Raw genomic sequence first — 25991 nt, 5'->3', positions numbered from 1 at the left:
TTCTTGCTACCTGATCTGATCTCTGCCTGTTACTCATACTAACCCTCTGCTGCCTGTTCTTACCCTTGGACTGACTTTGGATTGCCTGAACTCTGCCTGGCCTAACTTTGGCTTGTCCCTGTCTACGGTGCTTTGCATCAGTGTCTCTTGACCCCTGTGGGTCAGAAAAGGGTTCATGATTGATGACATAGCACCATGACTGAGCTCATGGTGGAGAGCTCCATTGGCACTTATCTTATATGCCACATCCTTGTCAATGCTCTGTGACTGGTTCAAATGAATAGGCATGTGCTGAAACTGAGTTGCCACTCTGGAGAAAGTGCATTGACAAAGGTGGTGCTTTATTTGATTCCTTCATTTTTGTGTGATCTGTTATGGTAGTCCCAGAAGTCAGACACATGCTGCAAACTTCTGCTCTTCACCAAGTCAATTATCTATGATACTTATTCTTGTTATTTATATTAGTAAGTCTTGAAAAGCTGGTATCAGACACTTTATCTTAGTTGCCCACCTCCTATACATAAGCTCACAGAGCCATGGTCAACTCTGTTCTCTACTGTGCATAACTTTTAAGACTTTTAAAGGTTGTAGCAAATAAGAAAACCTGTTCTAGAAACCTTTTAGAAAAATATGGGGCTGTTTATTAAAAGGCAAGGTAGGAAAAGTTAATGCCTCCAGGGACACATATAGAAGACTTTTAACACTATTAAGATTACTAGATGGGGGGAAACAACAATAATATATAATGATACATGTTTTATATATTTATGTTTTGTATGTTTAGTGGCCCTTTAAGGCTACATTTACCAAGTGGGCAATAATCCATGTGTATCAGGTTTAGGCAAAGCATAGCAGGTTTTTCCCTTTGTACACATTCACATATCTCATTGTTCCTTCCTTGATGATAAAAACTCCTTTTAAAATCTCCTTTCAGTTTAATCTCCATGAGAACGTATTTCCGTAAAAAACGAACTGAGTTTCAGTATAAAAGAGAGGGGTGAATCATGCACCTGTCATTGTACAGCATTAAGAGGGCTGAGCAGAGGTGAGTTGTAAAGTAGTACTCAATTCAGTAGCTTGCAGGGGCGGCAATGCAAGCAAACCATTGTCTATTTTAAGTATATTGTGCTAGGTTAGAATCATGTGTGGCTGACAATTACCATTGTTACAATAGACTGGGTATTTACTTTACTTTATACATATAATTGTCAAGTTGGATAGCCATACATGCACCTGCTGGGTCCTCTAAAGTGAGAGGTGAGCTTATTAGCCTGCTACCCTGTTTCTAATAGATTTTATGAATGCAGAATTCCCTAATAAAGCATATCATCTGGGCAAGCTGAACCACTCACCATGCTGCCGTTGCCTGGTGGCTGGGTCCTGCCTGGTCTTTCTTTGTCCAGAAGCAGGCCTGGCCACTTTATTCCTGTGTTCCCCATGGAGGCCGCAGCCTGCGCCTGGTTGCTAGGCCTCTTCCCTTGTTCAGTTGGGCGTGCGAAGACCAATCCTCACTAGCCAGTGGCTGGACACCAGAGGCAAAACTAAGCATTACATGATGCCCATTGTATCAATGGGCTGCTAGTGTACCATGTGAACACGATAGGTCCTGCAGTATTTCATGTAATAGTATGTAGAAAGAGAAAGAGAATGCCTGACTAGTGCCATAGTGGTTGCAAAACTAAATTAGATGAATTGAAGGGGGTAGTCCTATATTGTGCAGAATTCATTAAAGGGGTTCTGCAGTTTGTTTAAACTGATGATCTATCCTCTGAATAGATCATTAGCATCTGATTGGCGGAGGTCCGACACCCGGGACCCCCGCCAATCAGCTGTTTGAGAAATCAATGGCGCTCCAGGAGAGCTGCGGCCTTCTCACTGTTTACCGCGGGCCCAGTGACGTCACGGCTAGTATCAATGGCCTGGACGGGACTAAGCTCTGTTCACTTGAATAAAGCTTAGCCCCGCCCAGGTCAGTGATACTAGTCGTGACGTCACTGGGCCAGCGGTAAACAGTGAGAAGGCCGCGGTGGTGCCGGGTTTCGGACCCCCGCCGATCAGATGCTGATGATCTATCCAGAGAATAGATCATCATTTTAAACAAACTGCAGGTATAATATTTTATGAGTTGTAACAATTTCCATAAGTCTGTAATTTAATGAGGGTGTAATGTGGTGGGACTGACTGAGGATGTTATAGGAAGTGAAGTGGACCGCAGACTATTGGCTGTCTGTTAACTGTAATTAGCTTTTTACACCAAAAAATGCACAGCTTCACCATAAATCACATTTTCAAACTTTTTGCAGCATACGTATCAAAATTTAATATAAAAACCCTTAGCAGATATAACAAAAACCTACATTGCTCCTATAGTTGCTAACCTCATGTACATCTTCCCCATGCTTTTATTTTTTTTCAATTTGGACTCTCTTGACTCTTTCGCCATATAAACAAATCACTCTGGTTGATTTCCATCCTGTATGTAGCACTTCCTGTTCCTAAATCCAATCAAGCCCATGATGCATTCTCCTTTCTTTGCTTCAGCATCGTCTTTAACAATGGCAAGCTATTTTATAGCTCCTGCCATCCAGCTAGTTAGACACTTCCCTTTCACTGCCCCTGTATGGACATGACATTATAAGAAATAAGAAAGAGCTGCATGGACATGGTCATGTAACCACAGCCCAGGACAGAAGATAGGAGAGTAGAAAGGTACAATAAAAAAAAATACAAAATTACACAGACCTTTGCATTTTGATGCAAACTGGAACAACGCTTTAAACAGTCAAATAGGGATAATACTGTTAATGATGATGTTGGTGACTACTGACACAAAAGAAACAACAAACATAACATTTAAATTAACCATCTTGTTTCTTTGGAAAACTACAGTACAATGTTCAAACACATCCAAGTGCCAACACCCTTTTGGAGATAGGAAACAATATATGCCACTGACAATTAAAAAGTATTGTGCCAGCTAGAGAATATTATAGTGTATATTTCCTTATGATTCCAAGTAGGAAACCTAAAAAGGGGGGACTATGTTGTGATACTAGAAGGGAAAGAATCTAATAAAAGTAAATAAAAAGCATAAAAAGGCACCGTGTTTCACAGGGGGTCTCCTTCTTCATAATAGGTAAGACTACTTTCACATCTGCACTTTGTATTTACATTCTTCTGCCCCGTTATAGGAGCAGAACGAAAATAATGAAAGTGACAAATTCGGCACATAGCTGAAGCAAACCGAGCCTACACACCCCATTTACTATAATGGAATCCGTTAGGTTTCCGGTCAGGAGAAGGTTTTTGTAGTGGAGAGAAAAGTCCTGCATGCAAGCGGAAACCTAACGGAGAAGAACGGGCAGAGTGCTGGTTGCAGAGTGCGATTGCATTTTGTGTTTTTGCGTTTGTATCTGTATTTTGCCATAGCAATCTGCACCTGCTAGGGGTTGTGGGGGCTGAATCCCCCATATTTTTTCTTTGTAGTATATATTGGAGGCGTGGCGATCTCCAAGCAGTCATGCACACCTGACCAGTTAGTATGGCTATTATATGGCTTTAATATGGCTATTGAGCTGGCACATATGACTGTAGTTGTCCACTATGTAATGCAGGCTTTCAGATTTGTCTATCCTGACCACCTCGCAAAGACTTGAAATATGGTGGCGGGGGTCTTAATTCGTTATCCCCTACCTTGCAGCAGTGTCTGTAAAGCTTATTGTAGCTGCTCACGCTTTTGTCTGGAACACCGTAGCTTGATGGGTTTTAGCAGCCCTTTGCCATTTCTGTTCCTCTGGAGCAGTTTCCTCACAGTGGAGATGGATTTCTGGTCTCAAGGCCCTAAAGAGAGGGAGCTGATGGACATGCTCTCTCTCTCTCCTCATGAATCTAGCTAGATCTCACCACTTCGGTCAAAGGCAGTGGGGATGGGTCTAGTGGCTCCATTCCCAGTGTCAGTCATATGATATCTGCTGGTGTAACAGTACATGACATGAGTAAAATATTACCATAGCATTATAAACCAATTTGCTAATACTCTATAGATAGATAGATAATCACATTTTTAAATATACATAAGGGACATTCAAGTAAATTATTAAGCAGCCTGTCAGCTACCTAGAATGTCCACGTAAAGAATCGGTTAACCAACAGCAAGGGGTAGAACTCCAGTTCATATGCTGCTAAAGTGCCATAAGCTCCATCATATGGATGCATGAAACAAAAAGCGGTTAGGAAGAATTCCTCAACATATTTACATATAACTTTATTTTCAGAATGAGAATGAACCCAGTGTGGCTGGTCTGGTGGAGTGGTCTCTTTTTGTGTGGAAACTGTAGTCCTGGTGTTGTTATGCGGGTCACTCAGAAATGGTTGGACTACAGTAAGTAACCTCACACATACAGTAAAACAGTTGTCCTGTTTGTAGAAGTGATCCGTGACCATAGCTTAATATTGAAATACTGTGTACCTAGTTTTATCAGAAGGAAAAGAAGTTTTTCGACACATGCTTCAACATGACCATCTTCCAGATATTATTGGGTCTACACATGTGTTTGGCTACGTTGACTATTCAATTACAGGGTAAGGAATAACAAGATAAAGGGCAGCTACTCACAATCTGCATGGTATCAAATTGTTATCCTTTTATCCCATAGAATAACTGTTGAAGAATTTGACACTTCCCATATTGAGGTTCTCCCAACACCGCCAACAGACGTTCATTTAAATGTTGAAGGTGCAATGGCCAAGGTGTTTGGCCAGTGGAGGGTGAAACACTGGTTAATGTAAGTATGGAAAACTATTTTCTAAAGGACTGTAGGTGCAGGGCTAATGTTAATTAATCTTAAATCAAATTAAATCATTTTAAAATGAGTACTGTATATCTATCTTAGTGAGAACTTGCATTTTCATGAAATTACCATTATGGAGCATCTTAGGCTGCTTTCACTTCTGCACAAGCTATTTCCATTCTTCTGCTCCGTTATAGGAGCAGAAGAATGAAAATAACGAAAGTGCCAGATAGAGCACATAACTGACATGAACATAACTGACATTGACTACAATGGGATCCTTTCGGTTTCCATTCGGGTGAACGTTTTTATAGCAAAGAAAAATGTAATTTACGCTAACAAATCTGTGACGGAAGCCTCAAACGGAGCACCCTTATCTGTAGTATTTACTGTATGCTGTTCCTCCTTGAAATGTATGAATGGACAACTGGTTTTTACTATTGACCGTGTTATGAATATGATGAGTCCCAACACTACATTATATCTTCTTTTGAACTGATCAGAGTGCCTACTAATCATACACCCAAAGTATGTGGCATACTATGCAAAATAAGCAGAGATGATATGTCACCTCACATACATAAAACACCAAATATATGAAACCACACATGTTCAAATTCATCTTTTATTTGATCATAGTTAAAAGCTCACAATAAGAAAAAAAAACTTTCAAAAATGGGCAGTATGGGCTCACAATTCAGCCACAAACACCTTCTGGGAAAATAGGTCAGTATGAAATCCACAAAGGCAAATGGAAATGCTACTGTAGATATGAGAGTATCACCACCATCACCCCAGTTTATTCTAGCCCCAAGTAGTCAATACAGCACTGATTGTTAAAAAACATAAAATATCAGAATTGAAGTATCTGCTGTTTCAGACTATCACCAGGCTAGCAGAACACATGTGCATTGTTAAAGGGTAAATACTTGGGGGTAGGAAAGAATACAAATAAACATTGTTGCAGTAAAGGTATGGAGGATACAGACCGGGTAACCCAGGAGATAACCAATATTGTGGACCCTTGGAGTTGGTGCTGGAATTACATTCTGGGCCTTTGACTAGCAATTTGTACAATGTATGTGTGCCCACAAATTAAGCTTTAATATTACATCATACAGATTGATGGCAGGTTCTCTTTAAAATTTTGTGCATACACACTGTACAATAAGTAATTTTTTTACGATCCTCACGTCTTAAAGTTTGTATTCTGTTTGTGTACTCTTATAACAGAAATGACAATGGCAATTTTTCTCTCCGGGTCTCTGGAGTAACATTAAAAGCTCAGTTTACTACTTTGAAAGACTCAGCATCTCGTCCATCTGTGTCTCTTTCTTCCTGCAATTCTGAAGTGAAAAACGCTAAAGTGCACCTGTCTGGAGGAGCCAGGTAGAAAACCAATTATATAGTATTTGAATTTGTCTTCTTAATGTCTCCTGTTCCAAGGAAATGTAAAACTCATATTTCCCATAAGCGGATTTACAAAGATGTATCTAGAAATGCTCCTAAAAACACAAGACGTCATCGGATTAAAATGCATTAATAGAAAACCTGTTGAACAAGGATGAGCTGTCTGCATCCAAAATCTTTCTTACTCAGTTTTATATAAATATCTGATTTAATGTTGATGTTATTTAACCTGTTCTTACATCTTACAGTTGGTTGTACAATCTCTTTACTGGTTATCTGGAAAGGCCCATCAGAGATAACCTGAATAACAAGGTAATATGCACACAATACCTTACAATTAATGGCTTATAGAGACTTCACAAGATAAGAATAATGAATAAAAGCTATTCTGTAAGCTTAGCATAAAAACTAGAAGCATCCAGGGATATCATTAGACAACTTTGTGTCTTAACTTGGCAGCAGGGAGCTATGCCCTGCTGGAACTTTACAAATACTTTTTGTTGTAAACAGGAAAACTTATTGTATTTATTTTCATTGTATTCTCATGCAGAGGTATAACACTCATGCTAGTTACTGCCACACTAGCATAATGGTTACATTCACTTGTTGAGGTACTGTGCCTTGCAAAAGTATTCACCCCCTTGACATTTTTTTCGTATTTTGATTCAATGTTTTGTTAATCTGAATTTTATGTCATGGATCAGAACACAATAGTCTAAGTTGGTGAAGTGAAATGAGAAAAATATATAAATAAAACTATTGTTTAGAAATAGAAAACAGAAAATTGGCATGTGCGTATGTATTCACCGCCTTTGTTAGGCAGCCCATAAAAAACTCTGATGCAACCAATTACCTTCAGAAGTCACATAATTAGTGAAATGATGTCCGTCTGTGTGCAATCTAAGTGTCACATGATCTGTCATTACATATACACACCTTTTTTGAAAGGCCCTAGAGGCTGCAACACCTAAGCAAGAGACATCACTAACTAAACACTGCCATGAAGACCAAGAAACTCTCCAAACAAGTAAGGGACAATGTTGTTGAGAAGTACAAGTCAGGGTTAGGTTATAAAAAAATATCCAAATCTTTGATGATCCCCAGGAGCACCATCAAATCTATCATAACCAAATGGAAAGAACATGGCACAACAGCAAACCTGCCAAGAGACTTCCGCCCACAAAAACTCACGGACCGTGCAAGGAGGGCATTAATCAGAGAGGCAGCACAGAGACCTAAGGTAACCCTGGAAGAGCTGCAGAGTTCCACAGCAGAGACTGGAGTATCTGTACATAGGACGACAATAAGCCGTACACTCCATAGAGTTGGGCTTTATGGCAGAGTGGCCAGAAGAAAGCCATTACTTTTAGCTAAAAACAAAAAGGCACATTGTGAGTTTGCGAAAAGGCATGTGGGAGACTCCCAAAATGTATGGAGGAAGGTGCTCTGGTCTGATGAGACTAAAATTGAACCTTTCGGCCATCAAAGAAAAAGCTATGTCTGGCGCAAGCCCAACACATCACATCACCCAAAGAACACCATCCCCACAGTGAAACATGGTGGTAGCAGTATCATGCTGTGGGGATGTTTTTCAGCAGCCGGGACTGGGAAACTGGTCAGAGTTGAGGCAAAGATGGATGGTGCTAAATACAGGGATATTCTTGAGCAAAACCTGTACCACTCTGTGCGTGATTTGAGGCTAGGACGGAGGTTCACCTTCCAGCAGGACAATGACCCCAAACACACTGCTAAAGCAACACTTGAGTGGTTTAAGGGGAAACATGTAAATGTGTTGGAACGGCCTAGTTCAGGCATGCTGATGCTGGAATGGCCTCCAGCTGTTGCAAAACTGCCACTCCCAACATGCCTGAATAGCCTACAGCTATCAGCCTACAGCATGGCATTGTGGGAGTTGTAGTTTTACAACAGCTGGAGGGCCGCAGGTTGAGCATGCCTGGCTTAGTTAAAGCCCAGATCTCAATGCAATAGAAAAGCTGTGGTCAGACTTAAAGATTGCTGTTCACAAGCGCAAACCATCCAACTTGAAGATGCTGGAGCAGTTTTGCAAATAGGAATGAGCAGAAATCCTAGTGGTAAGATGTGGCAAGCTCATAGAGAGTTATCCAAAGCGACTTGGAGCTGTGATTGCCGCAAAAGGTGGCTCTACAAAGTATTGACTTTAGTGGGGTGAATAGTTATGCACATTTACTTTTTCTGTTATTTTGTCCTATTTGTTGTTTGCTTCACAATAAAAAAAAAACAAAAAAAAAAAACCATCTTTAAAGTTGTGCGCATGTTCTGTAAATTAAATGATGCAAATCCTCAAACAATCCATGTTAATTCCAGGTTGTGAGGCACCAAAAAACAAAACATGTCAAAGGGGTGAATGCTTTTGCAAGGCACTATACAATAAGCTTGGTGGTTTCTGTTATATTTGGGGGCAATACTCCTAAATAGGAGATTAGTAGAATGTTTGCAGTAATTTAAACAGATTCTTGCTTGGCCTTGGAGGACTATCTAACACATCACAAATCTCTCAAGGCTGAGGTCCTCCAGGGTCCAAGTAAATGCTGCCATTCATTTAAGGGGGCCTATACCCTACAGCAGCATTCCTCACTCAGGTGTTATTTGCAAGGCACCAGCCTCTTGTTTGTCAGTGCCCCAACTCTTACAAGGGTCTCTGTAGCCACTAGACTGCTACCTATCACACCAGACCAACTGACAGTTGCATTGACATGGTGTACCACTTTATTTAATTTGGAATAGCTAAACACAAGCTTGAGAGTAACTTCCCTATTTATAGCCCTTTTGCTCTGGGTTTTAGGTGCTGCCATTCTCCAGTTGCAGGAAGAGGGTCATTACAGACACTGGTTGTATTACAGTGAGTCACTCATGTGGCTTCCTTACAACAGTCTTTTAAAATGAACATTCTTTAAAGCTCTCTCAATCTCAAGTGACCATTCTGAGGGCTTCCAACTCCACATGGTGTTATCTCTTACTCCAACCTTTTGTCACGGATGATGTTGCAGATAGCTGGAAGTTATGAATAAACGTCCGAATGGCTTGATCCCAAACTAAGGAGCATATAGGTGACCCCTATAAAACCCCAAGAGCTCACCCTGACTGCTAAGCACATACAAGGGTCTCAAAGGTAGACGATTGCATGCCCATGTACCTAAGACTGTGTCACACCTGAAAACCCTATAATAGTGAGGGGACCCGACCACCGGCTCCCTGCACTTCATATGGAGGGGATCAGGGTCACCTAGAATCAAGCCAGCAAGGAAACACAATACATGAAATTACTTATCTGAACATGCAGCAGCAGAAGCCTCCAGCAGTGAACACTTCAATCCTGGAAGTAGTATAAACCGCAAAGTGAGGCAGTATGGGAGGGAATATAAAGGAAAGAGGATTAGTCTAAATAGGTGCCACCTGGGAGAAGGAAATGAGATGAGAAAATGAAACCAAAACAAAGAACATCATGCAAGAGGTAGAGAAGGACGTCTGTCAGACCTTCTCGCAGAACTGGCGGTGACGCCTTTCTAACGCTTTACTAACACTGTTGTCTCTCAGACATCTCAGGGACCTTATCATACTATACATAAAAGCCCCCGACGTCAATAACTGCTTGTCCTCAGCGCACTAACCTGGCATTGTCAATTGGAATTCAGGTCTGCTCGCCACACAATATTAGAGTAGGTCTCTCTCATGCCATGTGCAGCGACCGGGCCACACATGAGTGTGAGTTGCCCGATGGGTGCATTAGTCATACTCACGGTTTTCTGGAACTCCCTGGGCCAGCATAAAGTGACGGGAAGGGTGCACAGGTTCTTCCCTTAGGGGCTCATTACGGTTCTAGGGTTCTCTTGCCTGATGGTTGTTGAGGTACCCTTGATGACGTTTTACAGTGCAGGGCAGGGTCCCTGTTGTCGTGATGCCAGTGTCACGGCTGGTGTCATGGTCTGCTGTAGTGGACCATGACACTTTTGCCATGCATGCTTGTTGCCGGTGACAACATGTTTTGACACTTCCTCTTTAAGTTTGGTTCTCTTCCCATTTCTGGTGTGTATGGGGTTATGATGTGAGCTAGGTGGAGCTGGGTGTGGCCTCATGGCTCTTATGTGCTGAACTGTGAGCCTGTCTGTGTTTAGTTTGCGTTCAGTTTCTTGAGGAGCTTGTGCTATTCTATCTGCCCAGTCCTTGAGGGCCACCTTATGGGACATCGATGTCTCCAGAGATGTCTTCCTTATGTCTCCTCCATTTTCCCTACCTTACCTGTTATGTTTGGTGTGGATATATTTTCTGGGGTTGTTGTACGTCTAGTTTTTGTTCCGTGTCTGGTCAGTGTTTGGTGTATTCTGTCCGGCATGAATGCTAGATGTTCCCCTGCTTGCCTGTACCTCCGGAAGGGGGTTCCTGGGGTTCCCTGGAGGGGGAACCAAATGTCAGTGCGCAGCTCTGCCGGGGGCCACCATGCATCCTGTCCGCATGGGGGTCCAGGCAGTTACTGGTGTGCTGGATTCTTGTATGAGTTGTTTGTGCTGTGTCTTGTTAGGTGTTAGGGTTCAAGTACTGTTTCATGGGGTCCAGCCATTGTTGTTGCTGCGGCAGGTAAGTGCTTTTTGTACTTGGCTCTTACATGCGGATCCAGTAGCTGTGCACTGTCTGCCATTCCTAGTTGCTAAGTCTGTGTGAGACTGAATCATCCGTGTCATGGATGAACCGGTCGTCTCTTTGCCCAGACCTTACTACCAGGGATCATCAAGGCTAGTGAGCCCTCCTACCATCTGGGTTCGCTCATGCGGTTAGGAGGTCAGGGATAGGATGAGGGTGGCAATAGGAGGTGACCTGCTCCCTTATCCTGGCTTCCATGCCTAGTGGCTTTCTTAATATCTGACATTGTATGGTGGGGGGGTTTCCCCCACTGCCCACCGTGACAGCCAGCACCTTGAGGTGCAAATGTAAGATAGAAAAAATGAGTCCAAGCTAACAGCAAATGATTCTTTATCAGGGCTTCAGGTGCAGACAAATTAGGACAGATCTTAGGCTACTTTCACACTAGCGTTTTAGTTTTCCAGTATTGAGATTCGTCATAGGGTCTCATTGACGGAAAAAAAAATGCTTCAGTTTTGTCCCCATTCATTGTCAATGGGGAGAAAACTGAACTGAACAGAATGGAATGCTGCAAGATGCATTCTGTTCCATTTAGTTGCGTTCCCTATACCGGAGAGCAAACCGCAACATGTAGTTTGCTTTCCGTCCTGGGATGCGGAGTAAGATGTATCCGGCATGACCCCCAATGCAAGTCAATAGGGACAGGTCCAATTTCTCTGCCACAATAGAAAATGGATCTGTCCTCCATTGACTTTCAATGCAGTTCATGACGGATCTGTCTTGGCAATGTTAAAGATAATACAACCGGATCCGTTCATAACGGATGCAGATGGTTGTATTATTAGTAACGGAAGATTTTTTCTGAACTCTGCCAGATTCAGCAAAAATGCTAGTGTGAAAGTAGCCTTACTTGTTATGGACCAGCTGATGTTACACAGAAATGCAATCTCATCAGATGGTACAGTTCTCATAGCTGCACAGATAACCATAGGCCAAACCGGTGTCTCTTTAGCTGTTTTAAGCTATCTTCCTTATCCTGCACTTTACTAACTGATTTGTACACACAAGCAGGGGTGCACCACCAATTAGTCCTAGTTCTTGTAGCCTATCAGAGGCCGGGGTCACCACATTGCTGACAGCAGAATGGAGTTTAGTATTTGAGTTTATTATTTTTATTTGGCAGCATGCTGTTGGGCCACAGAGGGGGGAATTCATTATTTTGTAGCTAGGAGAAACACTATGGGGACATTGGGGTCTCTAAAAAGGAGCATTTTTGTACTGGCACACATTGTAAGGGAGAATTATTTTGCTGACAAACATTATAAGGGGTAATTTTTTTTTGTACTGGTACACTTAATAGGGGTGATAATTACTACTGGGTGCACTATGGGGGCATTATTACTGCTGGGGCAAAATTAAAGACATTATTACTAGACATGAGTGAATTTCCACTTATGAAATTCATTCACACTTTGTTTGGTGGTAAAAGGTGAATTGCATTATGGATTCCGTTACCATGGACCATAACGCAATTCTATGACGGAATGCATAACGGAATGCCTACACTGATTGCTAGGGTGTTAGCTTCACATCTTTGAGCTTGCTCTAACACTGCAAATTCTCCCTCTGACTGGATTGGCTTAGACTCAGACCTACACTAATTTTACTGAACTGCTCACTGACTCTGCACTGTGCTGACTTACTCCTCTACACAGTGAATGGTGACACATGACATGGTGACAATATTATTTTGCACTTTGCAGTATACGTGACTTCTAGGAGCAGGATGCTGCATGTTTCTCTCATTGCGCAATTACAGGCACCAAGTTATTCCAGAGTCTGCTCACTGGGGACTATTAGCTTTGACTTTAACAGATTTTTTTTGTGGTCACTCAACACACACTTAGTATGGGTATGGGTTCTCCAAAAGTATAATAAGTACTAACACGCCCCAAAACTAAAGTCCTGTACATTGCACGTAATAAAGTTCACAAAACAGTCTTGTATTCAACAGCTCGCTAGTCTAATGGCTGCTGTGCTCTTGCAACATGCCTTCCACCTCTTCAGTTGCATGTCACAGGTGCTGCACAGAAGTTTACTTCTTGGGCTCCACCAATATCAATTTTTTTTTAGCAGTTTCCACTGGGACTTTCCTTTTGTCATGTAATTTCTTTGGCAAACTCTCCATACCCCCAGCTTAGTTGCTGTGTCCTTTCCAGGCACTGTTTGCTTAAAGGGGTTATGCAGGTGATCAGGAGCGACGCCGGTGCTGGGGAGCGGGCTAAGAATAACCTATAGGAGGGGTCCAGGCACTAGGGGGGGTTATTTATAGGGGTTGGGTAACCTCTTTAAAGAGTTTTATATGGACTTATATGGTGTTACAGCGCCATCTGGTGGCAACCACTTCAAGCAAAATTGCAATACCCAGGATTGTTTACAAACATAATCAACAGAGAACACAATTTAAATTCCTATTACAACTGGGCCATAGTACGTAAAAATTAAAATCCCATTTTTTTTTTTTTACTTAAGACAATTATCAATTTTAATAGGGTCAATGTGTATATTTCCAGGATGCCTTGTTGTTATCCTATTATAAACAGTCATAGGTTTTAATTGTGATACTTAAGAGGTTTCCGAGTTCAAAATATGAATGTCCTATCCTCAGGAGAGGCCATCAATATGAGATTGTCGGGGTCTCACTCAAAGCACCTACCCTCCCTACCTAGTAGTGTCAGTGCAATGAATTGCAGCTTCCTTCCATTCACTTGCACTTGGTCTCAATATTGTTTACCTCCATGTCATCTACTTAGTAGTGCACTTGAATGGGACAAAGAAGCAATACCCTGCCCTGCAATGAAGAACCCACAGCAAATACAAGAACACCTCGGTCCCTTCAAACAGCTGATCTACAGGGACACTGAGAATTGGACATTCACCAGGTAGGCCTCTTGCACACGAACGTATTTGCATTCCGTTTCCATTCCATTATTTTTGCGTACCGTTTACAGAACCATTCTTTTCAATGGGTCCGCAAAAGAAAAGGAGGTTACTCCGTGTGCATTCCGTTTCCGTATTTCCGTTCCGCAAAAAAATAGAACATGTCCTATTATTGTCTGCATTGCGGACAAGGATAGTACTGTTCTATTAGGAGCCAGCTGTTCCATTCCGCAAAATACTGAATCCACGCGGATGTCATCCGTATTTTTTGCGGATCCGTTTTTTTGCGGACCGCAAATTACATACGGTCGTGTGCAAGAAGGCCTTATATCGGTGGCCTATTCGGAGGATAGGCCATGAATATTCGGAACCTTAAAAATCCCTTGAATATTGCAATTAAAACCTATGAATTTTCGCAATGGGATAACAAGCCTAGACATATGTATCCCCACAGTAGGGCTTGCCTGCTTTGTTATTCCATTGTCATAGGTTTAATTGTGATATTAAAGGTTATGTTTCAATGGGAATCCCTCCCTGACTCTTATGATATATTGTGGTAAAACTAAATATTCATTGTAAGGCCTGTTCCACACTGCCCTTATGAGTTCAGGCAGGCTGTTCTTGCAGTTCAGTGGGGCCTGTGGGTATTCTGGTAACAACTTGCAATGCTTTATCCAGATAGCTCCCACAGCCTGTTCTCTGCCAGAACTAATAATGGCAGTGTGAAACGGGCCTAAGGTGGTCTGTGCTTAATACTAACTATGCTTGTTGGTACGTTTCTCAGCTCTGTCCAAGAGTGAATGAAGCAATTAAAATTCTTCAGAAGGAGTTGGCCACATTTCAAGGTTAGTTTTAAAGACCCTATGACTTGTTAAATTAATCAGCTACATTTTTATATGTGATACCACTAAAATATGCCTATATTAGGTGTTTTTCTGTTGCAGACTGCGGCGCAAAGGTTATTTGCGCTAAAATCTGCGACTTTACCCTGCTCACTCCAAGTCTAAAAAAGTGGACGTGTCATGGGCAGGGAAGGGGATGGGCCGGCATTCATCATTTTCTACGCCTGTTTTAGGTGTAGAAAATGGTCTAAATGTAAGACAACATGGAAGCTGGCTTACATTTAGGCCCCTTTCACACGGGCAAGATTTCCGCACGGGTGCAATGCGTGAGGTGAACGCATTGCACCTGCACTGAATCCGGATTTCTATGGGGCTGTGCAGATGAGCGGTGATTTTCACCGAAGTGATTTTTCATAGAAGTGAATGGGGCTGTGTGAAAATCGCAAGCATCCGTAAGCAAGTGCGGATGCGGTGCAATTTTCACACATGGTTGCTAGGAGACGATCGGGATGGAGACCCGATCATTATTATTTTCCCTTATAACATGGTTATAAGGGAAAATAATAGCACTCTTAATACAGAATGCGAAGTACAATAGGGCTGGAGGGGTTAAAAAATAAATTAAAATAATTTAACTCACCCTAATCCACTTGTTCGCGCAGCCCGGCTTCTCTTCTGTCTTCATCTTTGCTGTGCACAGGAAAAGGACCTGTGGTGACGTCACTGCACTCATCACATGGTCCGTCACATGATCCATCGCCATGGTAAAAAAGATCATGATGGACCATGTGATGAGCGCAGTGACGTCATTAAAGGTTCTATACCTCAAAGAAGAGGAATGCGCGAACAAGTGGATTAAGGTGAGTTAAATTATTATTTATTTTTTTAACCCCTCCAGCCCTATTGTACTATGCATTCTGTATTAAGAATGCTATTATTTTCCCTTATAACCATGTTATAAGGGAAAATAATACAATCTACACAACACCTAACTCAAACCCGAACTTCTGTGAACATGCCGACTTTTCTCACGCGAGTGCAAAACTCATTTTCCCACATTCACCCGCATCTTATCCAGGCCAAAAACATGGTGCCTGTGTGAAAGAGGCCTTAGACTGGCGCTGGATGCGCCGAACTTATGTAGAGGCACTCTGACCAGAGAGCGAAGGGTATGATAAGTCACTCACACACAACATTGATCAGTGCAGTGCTCTTCTGTGGGCATCTTTATCCAGGCATATCAAGAGAACAATAAGTTATACTGTTATCCCAATTCTAAAAGTACTATTATAATGGGGACTACACTTCAGATAACATATTCCCCTGCCTATTTATATAGGAGTTGTATCTGTCTGTGCCAAGTGTTACAGAATCACAATATTATGTATGTATTTTTCAATGGCATAGTATTGATAAATTTAAAATGAAAAAAAAAAAAAGAGCCCAAAATACTAAAAATATGTTTTTGACCTGTATGAATACTGAGTTTAAAAAATACCCCTTTTTGCTGGAAGTGTCCCTTTAAGAGACTGCACACATTGACTAATAACAACAGTATTCTGTATAACCCAGATTATATTTTGCTGCAGAACAAAGAGCATCACTTATTTTGTAGGAGATGAGTGAATTTTTGGCCATTCGATTCAGGCAAATTTCTCAAAATGGCATCAGCCATTTTTCATATCAGAAGACAGGAAAGATAAAGAGAGATGATCACATGCTCCCAGGCAGCGTGTGTGTACATATATACTGGTAGGCATTTGCTGCAAAAAGTTTTGATTTTTTTTTTTTAAGATAAAAAATCTTACAGTACAATTTATTTCTTAAGAGGCTGTTTGCTACCGCCAGCAGTCATGCGTTAACCCATAGCCATATATGTCGCTGTCACATTAAGATTACTAATGCTGGTTTGATGTGTGAGCTAGCTTGAAATTAGCTGCATACAGTCCTAGAAGACACCACAATGTCATCCAGTGGCGTGCTCAGGGTGTTTGGCACCTGGGGCGGGTCATTTCTGTGGCACCCCACCCCCAATACTTGACCACATACCTCTTACATCCAGGGACATCTCCTGTCATGTATACCTTCTCTTTCCTCTTCTCCTCTGTTAGACCACCATGACAAATTCTTTCAGCCACATCTCGTCTCTACAGAGTTTGTTACACAGACACGTTAGATTTCTCAATTTTTCCATCAACCTCCCCATCCTGGTGTCCCCACAGTGTCATCCTGCTGCCACCCCCAATACTGTGCCCGTTGTACCCCCCAATGCCCCAGGTACTATACTGCGAAAAAGAATAGTGGCCCCGGTATACATGATTGTGGTCATTTATCAAACTGGTGTAAACTCTAAAAGAGCTGTGAAATGAAACGTGGAATCTGATTGGTTGCTATGGGCAGCTAAGCCAGTTCTACTTTACACCAGTTTGATAAATTACCCCAAATGTCCCTATAGTGTCTACATCAGCTATAATGTCCCCTAGAGTGCCTCCAGTAATAATAACACCCTATATTGTGCTCTAGGCAATAATCCATGTATAGTGTTCCCAGAAATAATAGAATTGCCCCTACAGTGCCTCCCCAATAGCAATGCCCCTCATGCAGTAATTTCCCCCACACTGCCCCCATACAGTAATTTCCCCCACACTGCCCCATACAGTAATTTCCCCCACACTGCCCCCATACAGTAATTTCCCCCACACTGCCCCCATACAGTAATTTCCCCCACACTGCCCCATATAGTAATTTCCCCCACACTGTCCCATACAGTAATTTCCCCCACACTGCCCCATATAGTAATTTGCCCCATACTGTCCCCATATAGTAATTTGCCCCACACTGCCCCCATACAGTAGTTTCCCTCACACTGCCCCACACAGTAATTTCCCCCACACTGCCCCATATAGTAATTTCCCCCAGACTACCTCCACACAGTAATTGCCCCCACACTGCCCCCATACAGTATTGTCCCCCACACTGCCCCTATACAGTATTGTCCCCCACACTGCCCCCGCACAGTAATAGCCCCCACACTGCCCCCATACAGTAGTATCCCCCACTTTGCCCCTACATAGTAATTGCCCCCACACTGCCCCCCACATTGCTCCATATAGTAATTTGCCCCAACATAGTAATCCCTCCCATAATTGTTGCCCCACATAATAATCCCTCCGATAATTATTTGCCCCCACACAGTATCCCACCATAATATTTTCCCCCACATGTCCTCCTGTGTCCCCCAAAGTTGGCACATAAAAAAAGAAAAAAAAAAGTTAAATATACTTACCTATGTCCAGGCGCTTTCTCGCAGAGGAAAGCGTGCACACTTCACTGTGCTGTTGCGTCCCGGCACAGGCCCGCACGCCGGGATTTCACTACTGCATAGGCCTCAGGCCTACTAGGCGTGAAGCCTATGGTGGTGATCGGCGGTGGGGAAGGCAGGGAACTATGTGCTCCCGTGCCCCGCCCCAGTATGGAGGCGTCAGTGCTCCAGCAATGACCGCTTCCATCTGTATTGATGGAAGCGCTCATTGCTTCTGGACCTGTCACCCCCGTGAGAGCCGGCCCCTGGGGCGGATCACCCCCCACCCCCCCTCCCCCCCGGGCACGCCACTGATGTCATCCACAACTTTTCAGGGCAATTAGAGCACTTTTGATTCTTGTCAGATTTTTTCTGAAACAAATTGAATTGTTCAACCAGTTTGTCCAAAATGAATCCAAATTGAATTTCAAGAAATTTGCTCATCACTACCCACTAATAATTGTATTGTATTCTGTATTCACAAGGCTCTTTACTGTCTGTCTTTGGCCCAATTGTGTATTCTCACAGTGGCTTGTTGAACAGGCCACTCAGCAGGCTTCTGGACAGCCTGTCTCACGCTATCAACTCAGGTCTGACGTACAGCCCACACCAACCCAGTAAAATCTGTCTTTCCCCAGCTCACTGGCATTACGTCATGGAGCCTACACTTGGGTTTTGATACCCAGCACCGCTGGCTTCTTAGGCCTCTTAGTCACTGGTTTCAGCAGACCAGCTTGTCTCATGGAGGCAATGCTTAGACCTTGTTAGACTACACTGCTTAAGCTCTCTGTCTTTTGCCTGTGTACAGCCTGTCTGCTCATCTCACTTGCAGCATATCCTTTCAGTACCAAAAGTTTTCACTCCACAATCTCTTCTTCTAGCACCAATTTTTCCTTATTATCAATTCTCCTACTCACTCTTCTGAGTGTACTGAACCATTGCTTGGCACCACAATACTTGCCAGCATATCAGGGTCAGGTTCAGCATAACTTCCAATTCCCCAATTACCATGTACAACAACTGCCCTTAGATCAGTGCTCTTATTATGCAATTCATCCTGCAAAGTACATGTAATGAGCTCCTGGTGAGTTGTTGCTCCCTGTGGATTGGAAATATAGTTTGAAGAATCAGGCCTGAAGTAAATGTATAACAGTAGTATTGGGACTTGGTGGTGGTTGTCTGAGCCATTGACCCTCACTCTGCAGCAGAGTCTGTAAAGCTGTATTTTGCTGATCCCTCTGCTGTCTGATCACTCTGCTGTCTCGTCTCTCAAGTGTTTTTCTTGAGGCTGGGTTACGTTGTCTTCACAGGATAAGAATACCTGGTTCCTGAGTTTCCCTCACAGGGGAATAAGATATGGTACTGGGGAGTGGGAACTCTGACATGTGCTTCCTCACTCCCCCACTATCCAAACAGGAACTCTCTTCTCCTTTCTGTGTCTCATAGAAACATAGAATGTGTCGGCAGATAAGAACCATTTGGCCCATCTAGTCTGCCCAATATATCTGAATCCTATGAATAGTCCCTGGCCCTATCTTATATGAAGGATAGCCTTATGCCTATCCCATGCATGCTTAAACTCCTTCACTGTATTTGCAGCTACCACTTCTGCAGGAAGGCTATTCCATGCATCCACTACTCTCTCAGTAAAGTAATACTTCCTTATATTACTTTTAAACCTTTGCCCCTCTAATTTAAAACTGTGTCCTCTTGTGGTAGTTTTTTTTCTTTTAAATATGCTCTCCTCCTTTACCGAGTTGATTCCCTTTATGTATTTAAAAGTTTCTATCATATCCCCTCTGTCTCTTCTTTCTTCCAAGCTATACATATTAAGGTCTTTTAACCTTTCCTGGTAAGTTTTATCCTGCAATCCATGTACTAGTTTAGTAGCTCTTCTCTGAACTCTCTCTAGAGTATCTATATCCTTCTGGAGATATGGCCTCCAGTACTGCGCACAATACTCCAAGTGAGGTCTCACCAGTGTTCTGTACAGCGGCATAAGCACTTCACTCTTTCTACTGCTTATACCTCTCCCTATACATCCAAGCATTCTGCTGGCATTTCGTGCTGCTCTATTACATTGTCTTCCCACCTTTAAGTCTTCTGAAATAATTACTCCTAAATCCCTTTCCTCAGATACTGAGGTCAGGACTGTGTCAAATATTCTATATTCTGCCCTTGGGTTTTTACGCCCCAGGTGCATTATCTTGCACTTATCCACATTAAATTTCAGTTGCCAGAGTTCTGACCATTCTTCTAGTTTTCCTAAATCCTTTTCCATTTGGCGTTTCCCTCCAGGAACATCAACCCTGTTACATATCTTTGTGTCATCAGCAAAAAGACAAACCTTACCATCGAGGCCTTTTGCAATATCACTTATGAAGATATTAAACAAAATTGGTCCCAGTACAGATCCCTGTGGAACCCCACTGGTAACATGACCTTGTTTTGAATGTTCTCCATTGACTACAACCCTCTGTTGTCTGTCACTCAGCCACTGCCTAATCCACTCAACAATATGGGAGTCCATGCTCAATGACTGCAGTTTATTGATAAGTCTTCTATGTGGGACAGTGTCAAAAGCCTTACTAAAATCTAGATATGCGATGTCTACTGCACCTCCACCGTCTATTATTTTAGTCACCCAGTCAAAAAAATCTATAAGATTTGTTTGACATGATCTCCCTGAAGTAAACCCATGTTGTTTTTCATCTTGCAATCCATGGGATTTTAGATGTTCCACAATCCTATCCTTTAATAGGGTTTCCATTAATTTGCCTACTATTGATGTCAGACTCACTGGTCTATAGTTGCTCGATTCCTCCCTACTACCTTTCTTGTGAATGGGCACGACATTTGCCAATTTCCAATCTTCCGGGACGACTCCTGTTACTAATGATTGGTTAAATAAATCTGTTAACGGTTTTGCCAGCTCACCACTAAGCTCTTTTAATAATTTTGGGTGTATCTCATCAGGCCCCTGTGACTTATTTGTCTTCACTTTAGACAGCAAACTTAGAACATCTTCCTCTGTAAAGACACATGCATCAAACGATTTATTAGTCATCCTTTCTAGTGGAGGTCCTTCTCCTTCTTTTTCTTTTGTAAAAACTGAACATGAAGTATTCATTAAGGCAGTCGGCTAGCCCTTTATTCTCTTCTACATACCTTCCGTCCTTTGTTTTTAATTTAGTTATTCCTTGTTTTAATTTCCTTTTTTCATTTATATATCTGAAGAATGTCTTATCCCCTTTTTTCATAGACTGAGCTAGTTTTTCTTCTGCCTGCGCTTTAGAAGTTCTTATAACTTGCTTGGCCTCTTTCTGCCTAATCTTGTAGATTTCCTTATCTTCATTGCTCTGGTTTTTTTTATAATTACAAAATGCTAGCTTTTTATTTTTAATGATTTGGGCCACTTCTGCTGAGTACCACAGTGGTCTCTTCCTTTTTTTGCTTTTACTGACAAGTCTAATGCAATTTTCTGTTGCCTTCAATAATGCACCTTTTAAGTAGTCCCATTTCTCCTGGACTCCATGTAATCCGTTCCAGTCTGATAAGGACTCATTTATGACTAATTTCATTTTTGAAAAGTCTGTTTTTCTAAAATCTAAAACTTTTGTTTTTGTGTGGTGGGACTCTTTCACAGTTCTTATATTAAACCACACTGACTGGTGATCACTAGATCCCAAGGTTTCGCCTACAATGACATCATATACCGAATCCCCATTTGTGAATACCAAATCCAAAATGGCCTCCCTCCGGGTTGGCTCCTCAACCATTTGTTGTAGGGATAACCCCAGTAGGGAATTTAGAATATCTGTACTCCTGGTAGAACTTGCTATTTTGGTTTTCCAGTTTATATCTGGAAGATTGAAATCTCCCATAATGATAACTTCTCCTTTCATTGTCATTTTAGCTATTTCTTCAACTAGTAGATCATCTAGTTCTTTAACTTGACCAGGTGGTCTATATATCACACCTACACGAGTTACTGCATGATTAGCAAACTGCAACGTAACCCAAACTGACTCTATGTTGGCCTCACCAACTTGTATTAGGTTAGATTTAATGCTATCTTTCACATACAGGGCCACTCCTCCTCCTTTCTTGCCTTCTCTGTCTCTTCTGTATAAAGAGTACCCTGGTATGGTTATGTCCCAGTCATTTCTTTCATTAAACCATGTCTCCGTAACAGCCACTAAATCTACATTCTCAGATGCCATTATTGACCCAAGTTCATTGATTTTTTTACCTAAACTGCGAGCATTTGTAGACAGGACTCTGAGCTTATCATTTCTTAACCTCTGTGCTTCTGACCTGTTCTGGCATTGTTTCGGGGGGCAATTGGACTCTTTTATTTTCACTCTTTTGCCCCCCCCCCCCTTCCTAGTTTAAATACTCTTTCGCAAATTCTTGGAGTTGTTCACTAAGTACATTTGTTCCTTTGAGAGAAAGATGCAAACCATCTTTTTTGTACAGTTCCTTTCTATTCCAAGTAGAGCTATCATGAGAAACAAAGCCAAATCCTTGCTCTTGACACCATTTACCAAGCCATATGTTGAACTCCTTTATGCGCCTCTGCCTATCATTCTGAACATTATGCACAGGCAGAACTTCAGAAAATGAAATGGTGGATGCAAAATCCTGTACGTCATTACCAAGTGTGATAAAAGATTTTTTCACCTCTGACACTTCATTGCAAGCCAGGTCATTTGTCCCTAGATGGACAAGAACATCCACGTCCCCTTCCTGCTTTGCTTGCTTAACAATATTAATAATACGTCTTCTATCTCTTCTAGCAGTAGCCCCAGGGAGACATCTCACAAAACCATTTTCTTTAAGCTCCACACTTCTTATGATTGAATCTCCCAGCAACAGCTGCTTTCTTTGAGACTTCACTTTGTCTTTTTTGTCCGTGGCTGCAGTCTTATTAGTCTCATTAGGCTGAAATCCCCCCTGGCAGGTAGTAGGACCAACCCACTCGCCAAACATTGCCAATCATTACCTCTTCTGCTGGAATAAATGGCATAGCATCACATTACATAACATAACATTAAACAGTTATAGACACCCCTAAGTCCAGGGTACTGCATACAGACCATATGATTTCTTTTGTGAATGTTTTCCACTACAGTAGGATTTCTTGACCATTATGTGCTAGACATTTCATTTTATCCCCAGGTTATCTTTCCCTCACATCTTAATTTAGATATTCAATTTTGAGGTGGGTCACAGGTTTTTGTCGAGGGTGGGGTAGCATGTCACAATGTGTAACCATTCCATAGCCTTCTAATTTCTTAAACAAGCAGGAACATGTTATCTGGCGTGACTGAAATCACGCCAAGAACATCATGGGGAGAAAACCTTTAGTACAGAACCTATTCTGGAATGCATTGTATTTGATGACTCACTGTGCAGAAGACAATACTCAGTTTAAGTGTTACTTTTAACTGACTACATGGAGATAGAAATTATTTCCCACCCATAGAACAGGTGAGTTTTGTTTATCTTGAAATATCAATACAGCAATGCTTCTGCTGTATTAGATAAATGTGGGAACCTTTAGCTACAGACCTAACTCATACGCATATCTGAATTGTCACCAGATGCTCCATCACTTGAGTACAAGGGGTTTTCCAAGGGTTTGACTCCTCCCAGGACCCCTTCCCTTTAGCCCTCTGAAGAGAAAGTAGTGCTCCGGTGAGTGCTGCAGCCTCTTCCTCGACCCATGACATCATATCCATCTGTCAAATGGCCTTTGATTAAATGACTTATACAAAGTATACAAAGTATAACGCTGTACAGGGTATAGTATGAAAAGACTGCAGCACTCATGGGAGCACAGCAGCCCCTTTAACAGCATATTAGCAGGGGTGTTGGAAGTTGGACCTCCACCAATTAAATATTATCTAACGAACAAGTCGTTAGTATTGAATTCTCTGAAAAAACTGTTTAATATTACAGAACTGCTTCCACTGCCACATTTTACAGAGGTATTAAGAAAGAACAAGAAAGTCACATCAGTCTAATGCCTATTCTTGGAGAACCAATTTTTCTTGGAGAGCAGCTGCTGGACTTCCCACAATCCAGTCTTGTCCTCCTGCACCACTTCCTATAGTCCATGCTTAAGTTGGATGGTCTCCTACACTCCAAGGCACTAGAACTCCCATAAAAATATTGCCTCCTTCAACCCCTTGTTATAAGATTACTACAGAGGCAACCACAGTATCATGTTAGTTCACATCTCTCCTCCTTAATCTTAGTAACAAATCAATCTGGCCAGAATAGGTCCAATAGCCTAACCCACTGTATGACTATATGCCATATACTGTAAGGCTACTTTCACACTAGCGTTTTGGCTTTCCGTTTGTGAGATCCGTTCAGGGCTCTCACAAGTAGTCTAAAATGGATCAGTTTTGCCTTAATGCATTCTGAATGGAAAAGGATCCGCTCAGAATGCATCAGTTTGCTTCCTTTCAGTCACCATTCCACTCCGCCTGACGAAGCGGAGCCAAATGGATCCGTCCTGGCACACAATGTAAGTCAATGGGGACGGATCAATTTTCTCTGACACAATCTGGTGCAATAGAAAACTGATCCATCCCCCATTGACTTTCAGTGGTGTTCAAGATGGATTCGTCATGGCTATAGAAGACATAATACAACCGGATCCGTTCATGATGGATGTATGCAGTTGTATTATTGCAATGGAAGCGGTTTTTTGCAGATCCATGACGAATCCGCAAGAAACGCTAGTGTGAAAGTTGCCTAACTCACTGAGGTTCATTATTCATCACTTTGCCAAGCACTAGAGGTTGAGATCACAGTCACATGATATACAGCGCTCTTGATAGTACAACAGCCTGTAGATTTCTTTCAACTTTCACATCTCCTGCAGCATAACTCAGGGCGGGCCAATAACAACAGTTACCGTCATTGCCAAATGCCGCCATTGCCATAAGTCCCTGTAAGCAAAAGGACCTCACACTTTGTCTATATAAATAAGTTGGAACCCATAACAGTGCATATAATCACATACCCTACCAGAATATATCAATCAACATCACGCGGCACCAATCCTCATCAAAAAGGTGTCTGAATGTTGCACTGGCACTGCATCATGCTTCTAGTTACAAGGCTGGCGTTACTCCCATAGAAATGAATGGAGCATGCTGGGAATTGTAGTTTTACAACAGCTGGAGTGCCGAAGGTTGCTGACCCCTGCCCTTGATGTTATTCAACGTCAAAGCAGCATTCTATCACCAGGGCATCCAGTTCCAAATCAATACTAACATTTAATCAATCAGGAATGCTAACATGCCAGCAACACTACAATTAACAGGTCGCCAAATCGGCAGTTACACCATCACCCAAGTAACAATGCCAGTACACATACGTAGTATACTTACAGTCTCACACTTACTGATATCTTTATATCTATAGAGGAAAAATTAGATCCGCCTTGAAGCTGAATCTCCTCGCGCTTTGTGATAATGAATCAATGTTTCCTAAAATGGCGAAAAAAAATACATACTCACCTCATCCATTTTCGCACAAAGCGGTCGCTGCAGATATGGGAGGGAACATCACACTGACAACAGGAGGGAAGGGAAGAGCCTCTAGGCCTCAATGCTAAGGAAAAGGGAAAGGGTCACCTCCTAAATAACCCTACTTTTTGCCCTGTCTCCTATCCGTATGGACACACTCCGAAGGTAGGAATGCCATACACCGTAACCTCAGACCCTGGAGACCCTAAGGAACCCTATAGATAAAGGCTGAGCTTGAGGTGACCTGCTTCTTCCCAGTTGCAGGAACCAGTGTCTCCCTGAGGCCTAGTAGCAACATACACGGGGAGGGACAACAAGACACAAAGGAGCAAGACACTTAACCTCTGAAGAGATGGATGAGCACGGATTCCAGGGAGGACAACACAACAGCTCTTCCAAAATCCAAATGAATCTATCAACCGCATAGCCAGAAGAGTGAGGTCAGACTATATAGGGGAGGTGTGATGACCACTAAGCTACACCTGAAACAAGAGGTGTGGTCATGAGCAATAATAACTGAAGCAAGTAACCAAAGAGGCTGTTA

At 42.2% G+C, this 25991-nt stretch overlaps 1 protein-coding gene across 1 annotated transcript in view; it reads left to right on the top strand.

Moving 5' to 3' along the window:
- The first annotated feature begins 4278 nt into the window (after positions 1-4278).
- Positions 4279-25991, top strand: part of LOC122924277 (lipopolysaccharide-binding protein-like) — a 99157-nt gene continuing 77444 nt past the window's right edge. The window contains exons 1-6 of the mRNA XM_044275221.1: positions 4279-4381; positions 4473-4581; positions 4656-4784; positions 6024-6179; positions 6449-6512; positions 14542-14602. Of these exons, the coding sequence (XP_044131156.1) occupies positions 4282-4381; positions 4473-4581; positions 4656-4784; positions 6024-6179; positions 6449-6512; positions 14542-14602 (619 nt within the window). The 5' untranslated portion in view covers positions 4279-4281. The remainder of the gene's footprint in view (positions 4382-4472; positions 4582-4655; positions 4785-6023; positions 6180-6448; positions 6513-14541; positions 14603-25991) is intronic.

This window comes from Bufo gargarizans, unplaced genomic scaffold (assembly GCF_014858855.1).
Source record: "Bufo gargarizans isolate SCDJY-AF-19 unplaced genomic scaffold, ASM1485885v1 original_scaffold_979_pilon, whole genome shotgun sequence".
Lineage (NCBI taxonomy): Eukaryota > Metazoa > Chordata > Amphibia > Anura > Bufonidae > Bufo > Bufo gargarizans.
Note: the sequence above shows the minus strand (reverse complement) of the source record. Positions and strands in the feature narration are given on the sequence as shown.